The following is a 14,598-nucleotide window of genomic DNA, read 5'->3' on the forward strand; positions in this document are numbered from 1 at the left end:
GTATAGAATGAAATTCAATGAGCTTGATCAGCTACTTCCAAAAGAGAATGAAGCAAGACATTTCATTATACTTATTGTTTATAACATTACAAAAGTGGGGGTGATTACAGGAAACATTTTCAAGATAAGGGAACAAAAGGGAAGTGAAAGAAAAAAAAAGAAACTCTTATTGGAGGGGAAGACATCCCTGCAAGTATAAATAAGTCCTTCATGAGCCTCGCATCAAATTACAGCAGAGTAGAATACAGACGCATTGCAGAAAGGGAAGAAACTAAAAAATAACCGATCGGCCGAGTTTGATTATTGTCGTCGAGAAGGTATTGTATAGTATTTTCAAACTGCTAGAGAAGGTGAGATATTAAAATCAAGATTCCAAAGCTCAAAAGCTCCAGAGACAAAGTTGTAATGTGCACCCCTTATGAACAGTTGCTTGTTGACAACAGCTTCTCTTACAAAAGGATATGACAGCAAGTTTCCAAGGGAAACGTTCACGGCCTCCTGCAATGTACATTAATGTTTGATATTACAATAAATCAAATAAACTTCTAGAATTCACGTTATTGAGTACTTTGTTCACACTAAATTTTTCCATTTTTAAAAGCATGTTGATGTAAGTATAAAATTCATGCTCTTCTAGTATTAGAAAATTTCTCGATTTTATATGTGGATCTAGAATGAATTTTTTAAAATCATTATTTTACCTTCTCGCAGTTTGTGCATTTGTCCTCGAAACTCAAGTCGGTGCAATATGACTGGGTCTTGGTTCTGGCAGGTGTGCAAATTTGCACCCAATTCTCAATGAAATCACTGTTAAATTAAAGGAACTTCGTTACTTTTGCTTAAAAAGGCAAATCCCAAGATATAGAATCAATCAGAGAGAAAATAGGATCTGGATTTGGAATGAGCTGTTACTTCTCTTATCCGGGCTGAGAGATAGGTAAAAACTAAAAAGTGGGTTTTTTCATTGCACAAATTCCCACAAATTTGCAAATAAAATCGTTATAAATTATGACTTCTTTTAGGGCCAAATAGAAAAGGGTTGATCTGTAAAGTAAAGACAAAAGGTGGGAAGTAAAGGAATTGTACTTATCATTCTGCACTAAATAGTAAAATGCAAAAGTTTCAGTTGCAATTTATAAATTTCTAAATTATGTCCCTTCGCTTTATATATATAGAGAGAGAAGTTCCTCCAAGAATATGGTACCACCAGAGTGGAAAGGTTAAAGGGCTTTTATTGAGAGAGAGTATTCCTATGTGATTCACCACTCCATTAAAATCTAACCCTAATTCACTCTGTTTATTTATTTTACCCACCATCACATGGGAAGAACTCACCTAGGCCAATTGCCACCTAACTTTTATTTATATGTGTATTACAAGTGGGTCAAAATAAATTAACTCTTAATGAAAACTTTATATTAATTAAATTTGTCCACTATTGGTTATATTAATTAAGTTTAATCTTTTAAACTTTTTATAATTTTACCCACATACAGATAAGTTCATGAACTTTTACATTTATGTCTTATTTTTTATAATAACAAATTTAAAAAATAACTAGTCTAATTTTTTCTATAAGACAGACTCAAAATTGAAAATGAGGTATTCCAGGATATAACAACCTTTTTAAAAAATTGTAAATATAATAGAATCTACTAGAGATAAACTCTATAGTTTATCTATACTTCGACAACTAGATTTAAATTTGATCATATTTACAAATCCTTTTGTATTGTATTATATTTGGTGATATTTTGGATCTCATCCCTATATTCACCCCTAAAATTTTGGATCTATTAGCCATTTAAAAAGCAAATAAAAAGTAATTTTAAAACTACTTATAAATTTTTAGACATTGAAAAGGAACTTGCCTGGAAATGGTTCCGTCATCCGGGATGGACATGAGGCCCTTAATACCACCACAGCAGCTATGTCCAATCACCACTATATTCTCCACCTAAATTAATTAAATTTTGAATTTTTAAAATTAGAATGAAAATAATCATGACCATACAATCCCAAGAAAATGGGGGGATGATTAAAATATTTAATTTAATAATATATAAAAATGTCCACCTTAAGATGCAATACTGCATATTCAATTGCTGCACCCGCTCCTGAATATTTTTTCTACAAACAGCCAAATTAAGAAATAAATAATTAAATAAATAAGTTTTAAAAAGTTGAAATTAATTAATTATTTTAAAACGGATGGAGGAAAATAAATGGATAACGACAGGCCAACCTTGTCAAATGGTGGGACCATGCTAGCGATATTACGAACCACAAAGGCCTCCCCTGGTTGAAAATTCAATATGTGCGAAGGGCAAACTCGGGAATCCGAACACGCAAATACCAAAAACTGCATTTACACGTGGACATCTGTTATTGGCTCTTTCGTCTTTTTGTTTTTTGTTTTTTTAATTCAATTCAACACCTTATCTAACCACAATAATTGCAGTGGTGCTCTTATCATAGCCCTCCAAGAAATTATAATTTACATTTTCCCCCCACGGTATTTTTCTGAAAATTGCAAGTTCCTTACCTTTGGGCTTTGGCCTTTCGCAAGTTGACCATACAAGTCAGGATTCGTCCTAAAAAAAAAAAACAAAATCACGTTAATTATAATTAATTAATATTAATTAACTATGATTTGAAATGAATTAGTGAAGAAGCGTGATGGCATAAGGACAGGCAGATTCATTATCTAAAGGATAATTAAGAGGGAATCAACCAAACAGCATATTCGGAAAAAAAAACAAATCAAAGGAAGTAAAGAAAACAAAACGTACTCGAATTTGGACTTCTTAAAATGGGTGAACCCGGTTCTGATCCTATCAACCGGGTCGAAGCCATTTGAATTGGCGGTGGTCCCGGCCAATTCAGTGGTTATTTGCCGGATCTTTGCGGCGGCGGCATCCTGAAGGTCGGCTTTCTCACTACATTTAAAACGGAAATCGTTACGGAACGTTCTTTAAGACAATCAATTCGGGGCGGCCCTACGTGGTGGGCCGCCGCCCTAATTACCGGTGGCCGGCATTTAACGGAAAAAAACAAACAAGAAAAAAAAACAAAGGAACAAAACGGATAGAAGGAAATGGATCCGGTACCTGAGAAGCTTTGTGAGTCCGGCAATTGCTTCCTCGTACGACTCTTGCGCCATGTCTTCCTGATAATTCCAAATCAGTCCCCAAAATAATTTAAAAAACCCTCCAAAAAATTAAAATTTAAGAGATCGCTAAAGCAATAATACTATTTAAAACCGTGTCGGTGGAGAATTCAGATAATCGTTTTTCTTCAAAATTTTGATAAGGAAGATATAAAAAGAAAAACCCAATAATTTTCTTATGGAAAAAAAAAAAAAACAAGAGAATTACGATGAGGATCCAGAAATTAAGAAGAAGAAGAGGAAGAATATGAAGAGATTTGATGAACAAACCTATTAATTCGTGTGTGATAATCTGCGGCCTTATTGGATTATTAATGTTGTTAGAAAGGAAAATTAAACAATCAGGAAGCAAAAGCTATAGCATGTTGCTCAAGACAGTCCCACATTTATATAATGGAAGTAAGAAGATATTGATGAAATTAAAGAAATTAATTTACCCAATTTGCATTTTCTTATTTAGAGAATGGACATATTTTTTTTAGATAATGGGAAAATGACGTCGGAAAAAGTCTCAACTTTTTAATTTTCTAAGTCCGCGTTCTTTTGGCTTCTTCCAAAATTTACACGTAATTCTAACATACTATAATCGGCATGTAACTATACGTATTAGTTGACAAATTTTGAAATTTAAAATAAATAACTGAAAAAAAAAAGTAAGTAATAAAAATTGGAATTCTTTTGGGAATTGTCCAAATTGCAAAAGGGAAAGATGTGATTTTGATGGTGTGAATGTGACTGTGCTATAAATTTTCAATGGTGTGGATGAAAAAGCTTGATTTGATCACAGCCGTGGATTTGGAGAAGAATTTGGATGAAGGGCTGTGATTTTTTTATTGGAAATAGATGAATGTGTGGTGGTTGAAGCAGCTGTTTAGACCCGAAATGATGAACTGAAGTGGTGGAGGAGAGTCAATGTCGATGGCGTCAATTCTGGTGGCATTAGTTGACGAGTTAACATAGATACCCTGTCCGATGACGGCCACGTGTCCACACCGTAACATGTGATCACTAATAAAATAAAATAAAATGTAGACCATACTATACGAATATTAGACATCTCTACTTTACCTGTTTTATATTAAACAAATTTATATTTACATTACACATATCTATTCTTTTCAAAATGAATATAAGTGATTCTATTTTATTTTTTATATTTGAAAGTATTTGTGCCATTTTATTTGACAATCCGTCCAAATTTATAACATTTGTTTGTAAAAGTTAACTCTACTTTTTCTATAAAATTGATTCTAAATAGTCAACAATATTTTTGAAGTAATTTTGAAAAAGGAGAAAAAGTGATTTTAACTATTTTAGAATCACTTCCAAACATATTACAAGAGTTTGATTCATCCACTACATTATCACAAAAAAGAAAGAGAGAGAAAAACTAGACAATTTTTTTTTTTTTTTTTAATAATAATTGACATGTTCTATATCCTCAATCTTCATATCTTGATTTATTATACTAAAAATGTATATTCAAAATTTATTATTATTATTGTTGTTTCCATGATGGAATCTAAAGTCAAAAGTAAAACTAACCTTGGTTGTTTTTTTATAAGAATTCATAAAATTGTCAAACATTGGGGGCCATTTTGTGAATTGAATTCCTCAAACTTAACTCTACTTTTCCTCAAAGGGTCACGGTATTGGAAAGGCCACTATATTTTAAGGACCGGAGACTTTATAATTGAAGAAAAATAATTCCGGTTTGGCCATATGGAATTTATTATAATACAAACGTTTTAATAATTAATGTTATTTCTTTCCCAAAATAATAATAATAATAATAAATAAAAATAAAAATAATTAATGTCGTTTTGTTGGGATAAAAGGAATGTCAAATTACCAATTTGGTCAATATGGTTTTGACTTTCTTTTAATTTTAATTTTTTTTTTAATAAAATCTTGATTTTTAACTCAGGCATTATAGCTTTGAAAATTTTAAATTTATTATTGACTATTTAAACTCTAGAATTTTTTTTAAAGTTAAAACTTATAACTTTACGAGACAAACGGTCGATTATCTCGTTTATCTAGTAAGATCGTAAGTTTGTTTTGTGAAATTATTTCACGGGATAAAAGACTTACTTACGAACTCAATTTTACGAGACAAACGACTATTTTTCAACATAAAAAAATAAAAGACTACTTTTTAACATATTTGTCTCTTTTGAAACTCTAAAAAATGAAAGAAATTAGTCATTTGAACTTGGGACTCTCACGTTTATATTTTGAAAACAAAATATGAAATTGAATATTGAAGTTTCTAATTTAAGATAAATGAGTTAGGTAAGTTGGGTGATTTCATATTCAAGAAAACTGAATGATCATTTATTACAGGGCAAAATGATATTTTCACATGTTGCGTCCCTCCACTTAAAGATTGAAAAGATGGAAAAAAAGGTTTAAAAAAAGTAGATTTTAAAAATAAGGTTACTTTTGAATTGGAAAATTTTTTTTGGATCAAAGTTGACCATTTTCCTTACTCATGTTTTTTTTTTTTTTTTTTTTTTTTTTTAATTTTCGTTCTAAAAATAAATAAAATATTAATATGTAAATAGTTTATTTAATTATTTTCATTTACTGAATTATGATTAACAAGTAAGTTTAATTTATATTATGAAAATTTTATTTTCAAAATACTAAAATAATTGATTTTAAGAATTTTTGAAGAATAAAAATTATAAATAAGATAATAAAATTAAAATTAACACATGTATATATAATCATATCGTAAGTAAAAAAACACATTTCATAAAATTAATAATAACTTCAAGTTGATTCAAATTATTGTAGGTAACCCAAATGAATTGATGATCAACTCAAATAGTACGAATTGGATTAAGTCGATCGAATTTTTAGATACTCCTAAATAGAGTGATCCAAAATTATTTGTTGATTTGTCTTGTCCAATCCATCGTTCAAAGCTTTAAAATAAGTTACATTTCATCATTCATATATAAATTTATAATTAATTTGTAAGCTTTCCGATTACTAGATATTTATATTACTTAAATTATCATTTTTATTCGAGCCGTTTTCAAATGAAAGAAAATGAGTCAACTTATTTATAAATATAGTAAAATTTACTATCTTTTGATGATAGACTGCGATATCTATAAATGTTTGATAGATGTTTATCGTGGTCTATTATTGGTAGATAATGACTTTTTACTTAAGAAATATTTGTATCAACTTTACAATTTAAAACAATTATATTTTTTTATTCCTTTGGCACTAATTTGGTTTTTATATTTTGAAGTTGGTACAATTTTAGTCACCGTACTCTCAAATATCTAGTTTTATTCTCCGTATTCTTAATAAATTTTAAATTTAGTTTTTCAAAATTAAATTATATCAAAATTAGCTAAGATAATAATAAAAATTTTTAAAAATCAGAATTGAAAACCTCCAAAATATAAGGACCAGAATCACATTTTAATCCTACCTTTTTTATCTCTAATGTTTAAACTTGAGATATTCACTGGTTTTCAATATATATTATATATATTTCTAAAAAAACCCCTTAAGATATTCAAATGGTCAATGATTGCACATTTATTTTCAGTTTCTTTTTTTCTATTTTGAGAACAATTCAAAGAATCTAAATTAAAGTATCCTTTAATCAAATTAATTATATGATTTATTTTTAAAAATACAGTTAATGCGATGTAGGCTAAAATACTGCCTATATTATTTATTGAGATATCCATGATTAATTGCTTTTGTTGTTATTATTGTTGTTCTAAAAAGAAAAAAGAAAAACAAAAAAAGAAAAAAAAACCCCTTTGTTGTAGCTGTAGGCTATAAATACTAATTACTAAGGTTCGCTCTTTTTTTTAAAAGAGACTTTAGCCTTTTTTAAAACTTGATATTAGCTGTTAGATGTAAAAAAATTCAAAATTATGATTATTTTAGATCAAAATATTCCATCTTATAAGTCTCCTTTTCATATTCTTGGTTCCCTATTTTAGTATTTTTGCTAAAACTAAATTAAAGGAGTTACTTACTTTTCGAAAAGAGATATAAAAGGAGACCAAGTACGGTATTATTATTATTTTTCTCTAAGCAAATAGTTTTTTAATCCCTAAATTTTGAATTTAATTTTAATTATATCTCTAGATTTTTGAACTGTTACTATCGAAGTTTGAATTTGATTTTTATTGATTCCGAAGTTTTAGAGTATCGGAACATTTTCATTTTTGAGTTTTGAGTTTAGATTTATAGAATTAATAGAAACAACCGAGACAAACAAATATTTTAGTGTTTATTATTAATATAATTGAATATAAAATGTGAATAAAGTGAGACGTTCAATCAAAGCAATTAAGTTGATAAATATTTTGAAAAGAAAATCAATTTTATCGATAGAAGTAAACTAAAAAGGGGTAGAGAGATTAGTCCTTACCGAGACCTTGGCAGAGCAGCATAGCATACAACTTTTAAAGCTGGGGGCCATTTTTGCACAATGCCTTCCTCTCGTAAAGAAATTCAAGAGAGCTTCTAAAAATAGAGAAGGCAGAAAAGTTGGAAGGGGACAGAAAAAATATTAGAATGAAGGGAGAAGGAAAAAAAAAAAAAAGGAAGGAAGACGATAGTTTGGGATAGAGAAAAGAAAGTGATGGATGAGGTGAGAATTACAAAGGGGAGATGGCTGCTCATTTTTTGGATTAGAATCCCATGTTCCACATTCCTTTCAAATTCACCCTCAACCAAACAAACACAAATACTAGAGAAGTCCACGGGCAGGACGATTTCTTCGGTCCCCCTTTCCATTTCATTTCTCTTTTTTATGTTCCTATCTAGCTTACAAAGAATAAACGGAGAATTGATCGGTGTACTATGGAGAAATATGTTGTCTTGAAAGCAAAAACGGTGCAACTTCGATACTAAATTGCATGAAGTCGATTGTTCTCCAAGATTAACATAACAATCGATCTCTGATGTGTACTCGTCAAAAGACGATTGAAATCAAACAACAGTTTTAAAAAAGAATGAAAGAGTCGAATTAATTTCAATAAAACTACAACACACTTTGATGAATCAATTTTGAAAACTATAATAAAACAATAAATTTTTTGATAAAAATAAAGAGAAATGTAGTAAAAAGTTATTTATTTTTACATGCAAGCACAATGCCCAATCCAAACTCATTTGTCCAACGGACAATGGTAGCATGCGCATGTGGGACAAGTTCATACTCCCTCCCCAACCACAATTTAGAAATTTCCCTTTATATTATTGATAAGACTTTACATCATATTATATTTAGAAATTTGTGGCTAAAAATTCTTATAATACACAAACAATCATAATCATCGGCTCTAACAGATCCACTCAAAATAATGGGCCAAGGCCCAATATGAAAAATAGATGGGCAATCGGACGTAGGGTTAAAATAGGCCGGCTACTTTGAAAAATAGCTAAACCATTTTTATTTTAGAAAAATTTAAACTTATAAAATTAGAAATAACAAAATTTCAAAATTTTATTTTGGAAAAATAGAAAAATGGTCTAAAATTAGCAAAATAGAAAAATGTTTTTCAGAATTATTAATTACTAATTATCAAAAGACCAAAATTCCTATGAACACCAAAAACTCATTAATTCGAAAATACTAAATATAAAATTCAAATCATAACATACTATGATTCCATTAACTATTAAAATACCAATATTTTGAAATCTTACAAAAATAACCACTAATTCAAAAATCTAAAATTCAAAACATGGAATAGTTTCAAATACCTTAGACTAAATTTATACAAAAATTCGAAATTCACATCGGACTAAAATACCTTCAGTTTCGAATATTCAATTTATAGAAAAAAAAAGAATGTAAAAAATCTAGAAGGTATAACAATTATACTTTAAATATACATTAAAAGATAATTCATGTAATAAAATTTGCTTGAAATACTCCTCAATTTAATTTTTGAATTTACTGAAAAGAAGGATTGTAACAAATCTAGAAGATATAATTATTATAAATACAAAAGATCTAATTGTTACATTGATTTGTTTAAAAAGAAAGTGAGAAAACCAAAGAAACCACATCAACAAAATGATTCAAATAAAATAAAATAAAATAAGGTGTATAATATTTTTTTTAAGTAGAATTGGAATATGGAATTCAAATCACAGACCCCGCGATTATTAACACACTCACTCGAATGTCAATTGAATTGGGCATTATGAAGTTAAGCTTGAATAGTTTTTTTTTTTTTTTTTTTAATTTTTTAATTTTTTAATTTTATAAAATGGGTTTTAATCAAGATTTTAAAAAAATAGTAATAACAAAATAAAGAAGGTAAACAAAATGAAAATTGAGATATGAAATGAACAAGAATGCAAATTAATTAGGAAATTAGAAGTTGGAGTTGAAAAAAGTCACATACCTACAAAAACAGTGTGAGATCGCTCTTCTTGCAGCAGTTAATCTGTAAGTTTAAAAGGAAAATATAGATATTATAAAGTTTTAATGCCTAAAAAAAATATCATACGTAAATAAATAATAATAATAATAATAAATATAAGATAAACTTGCTAAATTTGAGGGGAGTTATCAAAATGACAAAATCGGCAAAACTAACAAATATTCCCTATAAAACAACGAAGGGGGCCGGGCGTGAGATGAGGGGTACAAAGGGAAAAACGGGAACAAAAGATTTGTAAATGTCAAACCGGTTTAGCTATATTTAACACTTAACACAAACATGGTTTCATTCCATCACTCTTTAAGTTTTTATTTTTTTATTTTTATCAAATACTCGTTTGAATTTTATGATATTTGATATTATATTAGATAATTCATGGTTAGACATCTTTGAATCAATTCAAAATGAGAGGGAGTAGTCCATAGATCGTTTAAAGATTATGAGGTCTTCACGAATCTTTTTAACGAAGGATCTCGATATATAAACATAATCAAATATATATACGGATTAATTCAACCTTAAATTGATAAATTGATATATGATGATATTATTTTGTGTTGAATGAAATAACACTATCGCATGTGGAAAATGTCTCCCCAAAGAATTAAATATATATAAATACGAGCAATGATATTGGTGAACAGTAGAATGAAAAATTGTCAGAAACAACACATTTAAGTTTTTATCCTACAAAACTAGCATCTCTTTTGAAAACTCGTAAAAATAGTTTTTCTCGGTCCATCTCGAGCGAGATCGACCATGAGATATTAGTTAAAAAACCAACTTTTTCCAACTTATCGATTGTTTGAGGCTTTCTCGATACATCTTGCCAGATTATATACCAAGATTATGTGCATCTTGGTACTATGATCTCATAAAAAATAACACCAAGATTCTATATATTTGAGTTTGTTCGGTGAAATCTCGAGCATCATTAACACTAAAATTCATATATTTGAGCTTTCTAGGTGGAATCTCAGATAAGATTAACACCGAAATTCTATATATATATCTAAAATCTTACCCAATTTTTCGAAAAAGCTTGATCTTTCTCAAAATTTAAAAATATTTAATTAATTTGGAAAATCTAATTTGATAATTGGAAAATGCATTTGAAATTTTGGAAATTCATAAAATTTTGAAAACATAAATTATGCTAAAAATTTGAAAAATTACATAATAATTTGATATAATATTTAGTAAGTTCAGAGAAAATTTGAAAATAGTATAAGATTTGGGAAGATTACAAAAAAAAAAAAAAAAATTGGTGTATAATAATGCGAGATGTACCGAGAATGCCCAAAACAATCGATAAGTTGAAAAAAATTAATTTTTTGAATAAATTCTTGAAACCGAGAAAAACTATTTTTATGAATTTTAAAAAAACGTGCTAATTTTATAAGGTGAAAACCTAAACGTGCTATTTTTCACAATTTCTTCGATAAAACCTTCCTATAGTTTTTAAGCCTAGGTTAATATGAAAAATATTTAGATAGATTTTAGACTACATCTATTTGTATGTAGATCACACAAGTATACAATTACAAGTCATTACATAACAAACTTTTTTTTTTTTTAAGAAAAAATATTACATATTTTCTTTCTTTGTAATGGATGAAGTTTTGCTTGAGTAGAGTTCAACGTGTGCACCAAAGTATTATTCGACTAAGAATTAATGAAGTTTTACTCAGTTCATACTTCATCAAATTTACGTCATGTGTGCCACTTTTATTCTTAAATTACTCATAAATATCGTGAACTAGTCATAATTATATTATTTTAATATATCTAATTCACTCTTTAGTAGAGTATTAAATTTTTGCTTCAAAAAAATAAAAATAAAAAAATAGATTATTGAATTTTTGTCCATATTTTCGGATATTCATATAGGTTGATATTAGACATCAAAAGATGAATCAATATTACCATTATATCATAAAATAGGTGAAAAATCAGAAAAAAAAAATGTCGTCGAAATATTAAAAAACAGTGAGAAAAATTAATAAAAATATTTAAAAAATAGCGAGAAAACAATTAATAAAAATAGATGCAACTGAAATGCACTCAAGTGTTTTTGTTTTATCAATATAAATATTTTTATAAAATAGCGAGACCTAACATTTTTCATATACTTGTATTTCCATCTCCACATCCTCAAGCTAAAGAAGAAGATGAACAATCAAGGGTATTCGTGGGTTGGGTTGAGTTGAAGTACTTTTAGACCCAACCCAATTGTTTGAGTGGTAAGTTTTATCAATCCAAATAACCCTTATTAAATAATGAACCCAACCATGAAACACTTTAGTTGGGTTAGTTCAGGTTATTTGGATCATTTATTTAATTTTTTACTCTATCAATAAGTCAAATTAATATGTGTAAAAAAATTATTTTATTATTTTCTATATTGAATTAAGATTAAGAACTGAATTTCAATTATTGTGAATTCTTTTCTTTCCAAAATGATAACAATTATTTTTAGGAGATGTTGGAGAATGAATGATCCAAAATTATTAATTAAAAAATATATATACGTATATATAATTGTATCATTAGTAAAAGACGTATTTTAATAAAAATTAATAAGAAGTTCAAGTTGGTTTTGAAGGAGATGAATCCTCAGCCGAAGCGAGTGATCGTATTGTGTCAGTGATTTCATTTTGGACAGAACTCAAAATTAGAGAAAAAATGTATTAAAGGATAAACATAAACATACAACTTATAAGCTTGCGATTAAAAAATTACAGAGAAAAAGGGAAAGTGGTTTTCACTTACCCTTGTAGAAAACCCTTCTTCACGTTTTCCTTTTCCAGAAGTCACGAACACTGCCTTCACCAAATCTTCTATAAACATGAATACCACAACAAGGAAACTTTGCTATTCTCCAACAAGGGATGAAGTTGTGGCACTTCTTTGGAGATTTTGGTTGAAGGGAAAGGCAAAAGAATTTTTTGGGAGTTGAGAGAGTTTTCTTCTTCTTGGAAAGTTCTCTGTGTAACAATTGCATATTTCTTCTATCTTTCCTCACACAAATAATTAGAGAGAAGGGGAAAGGAGTTACAATAACTCCCTTCCATATGTGTAGAAATAACTCCCCTTTAATGGAGAGTTATTTTATTTCAAAACATTGTATTAAAAACAAACTTTATAATATAATGTTAATAAAATAACATATAGTTGATTAATTAACCATTAATTTATAAACCATATGTTATGCATCTTAATCTGCAACTCTCTCTTATAACTTATGGTTTTAATATGAATCTCATTCATATTAATTTTAACTTTGGGGGCATTCGGCAAGGACTATCTTAAGACTATAATAACCACCTCTTGCTACGGCAAAAACTATTTTGTAATCCCTAATTAGCTACAGTCAATACTATTTCAAAACTCCCATTTACTACAGTATTTATATGCTACAATTTTTACTATTTTACATTCATCATTTTTTATTTTTATTTTTGATATACTGTTTACTATTTCCTTTTCAAACTAAAATAGTTTACACTTCAAATACATAATATTATAACCCAAACTAAACAATCTATACCCAAAAGACAAACTACTATAACCCAACTATAATAACCTAGGATTATAATTACCAACTCCTTGTCTCAAATGCTCTCATAGTATTTAAACGGATCCTATTCATATAAATGATACTTAAATCTTATTCAAATATTTATCTCTCACATATTATAGTCTTAATTATAAATCATATTCTTAATCAACTATATACCATAAACTATCAACAAACATTATACTTTACATTAATACTATTAATGTAAATAATACCTTTAATTTCCTTAAATAGTTTGAACAATTCAAATTATTCCAAAAGCAATTATCCCTTGTTTTGTCCTTAGTGAGCTAGCAAGGGGACCTAATGGACCTACAAATTAGAAGCTTTAATGATATGAGATTAATCAATTAAACTCTTTAATTAGATTAATTAACATTTATTAACTGTCGCGACTCCACTAAAGACCGACAACTCCACTCTTCGCACTGTAGATATATTTTGTGTCTATGGATATAACCAATCAATAGTAAGTCGACCATTCACAAATTGCTCATAACTACAGTTAAGTCAAATTACCGTTTTACTCCTGTAGTTATATCTAACTTCTTAAGTACCACTGGTCCCTCTAATGAACAATAAATTATAGTCCAACTATAAACTAGACTCCTCTCTGGCTAATGAAAGAGTGAGATGCCTCATTGTTCAAGATCCGAAATCAACCCTTAAGAAGCAATTCATCTACTTTTCCTATGACCAAGAAGGAGTGAACTCCATCTTGTGTAGCTGTGTTCCTAGCTCCCTACTCGGACAAGTCCCCAAAATGATAGGCATATTGAGACTCTCACCTCAAAGGATCGCCCTTATAGGTAACATTTCACAACTTACATAGGATTAAGGTCGAGTTACTTATGGTCATCCTAGTGAAATGTAAGTCTCTTCAAGTAACAGTGTTATAAAGAAAGACTAATTATTTCGTGGTCTGTTCTTATAAAAACTCTTTGTATAGGATACCCTTGTAGGGATGAAAGTCGTAACGTAGCGGAAAGCACAGAACCAAAACTCAATAATAATTTAGGATTTCTGAAATACTCATACACCGAGCAATTCAGAAATAATACAGAGACCAAAGAAAAATAACAATTAGCCTATTATAAAATTAGAACCTAGGTTAAGCATGCTTAAAATTCTCAGAAAAGGGATAGAAAACCTTTACCTTTGTAGAACCAAGTGAGAATCTGTAACATCCCGAGCTTTTCATAATTCAAATTATGTATTTCCACAAAATTCGAGGACAATTTTATTAATTTTGAAATTCAGTTTTGTTTAAAGGAAAGATTTGGACTTATGTCACAATTAATTTAAGTTTAAGTGAATTTATTTTAAGTTAATGTCAAAAGTGAGATGTTATTTGGGAAAATTTGTTTTAAATTTGGAGTTTGGATTTGTTTTTTAAAAAGGGAAAG

General features: G+C 28.5%; 1 protein-coding gene across 5 annotated transcripts; it reads right to left on the bottom strand.

Annotated features, from left to right (window-relative positions):
- Window positions 1–35: 35 nt before the first annotated feature.
- Window positions 36–7,927, bottom strand: LOC120082208 (carbonic anhydrase 2-like). Of its 5 annotated transcripts, XM_090315538.1 has the most exons (10): window positions 7,584–7,816; window positions 4,047–4,177; window positions 3,111–3,165; window positions 2,793–2,939; window positions 2,546–2,594; window positions 2,246–2,362; window positions 2,077–2,130; window positions 1,872–1,957; window positions 702–807; window positions 36–498 (listed from the first exon to the last, which is right to left on the bottom strand). In XM_090315538.1, exons 2-10 carry the CDS (start codon window positions 4,168–4,170, stop codon window positions 334–336), a joined length of 903 nt encoding a protein of 300 aa, XP_090171664.1. In that variant the 5' UTR covers window positions 4,171–4,177; window positions 7,584–7,816; the 3' UTR covers window positions 36–333. The 5 variants fall into 5 exon arrangements, with proteins under 5 accessions (XP_090171664.1, XP_038893413.1, XP_090171665.1 ...); XM_039037485.2 differs by lacking the exon at window positions 4,047–4,177 and having other exon boundaries at window positions 3,111–3,169; window positions 7,584–7,927; XM_090315539.1 differs by lacking the exon at window positions 4,047–4,177 and having other exon boundaries at window positions 7,584–7,751.
- Between the last annotated feature and the right edge of the window lie 6,671 nt (window positions 7,928–14,598).

The sequence above is a fragment of the Benincasa hispida genome, chromosome 7, assembly GCF_027475165.1.
Source record: "Benincasa hispida cultivar pf3 chromosome 7, pf3_genome.v1.1, whole genome shotgun sequence".
Taxonomy (NCBI): Eukaryota; Viridiplantae; Streptophyta; class Magnoliopsida; order Cucurbitales; family Cucurbitaceae; genus Benincasa; species Benincasa hispida.

Coding starts and splice junctions, on each gene's coding strand:
- LOC120082208 (XM_090315538.1), bottom strand. CDS start 4,170: ATGTTACGGTGTGGACACGTGGCCGTCATCGGACAGGGTATCTATGTT. Junction 2,940..3,110: donor GGACTCACAAAGCTTCTCAG/GTACCGGATCCA, acceptor TTTTAAATGTAG/TGAGAAAGCCGACCTTCAGG. Junction 2,363..2,545: donor CGAAAGGCCAAAGCCCAAAG/GTAAGGAACTTG, acceptor GTGTAAATGCAG/TTTTTGGTATTTGCGTGTTC.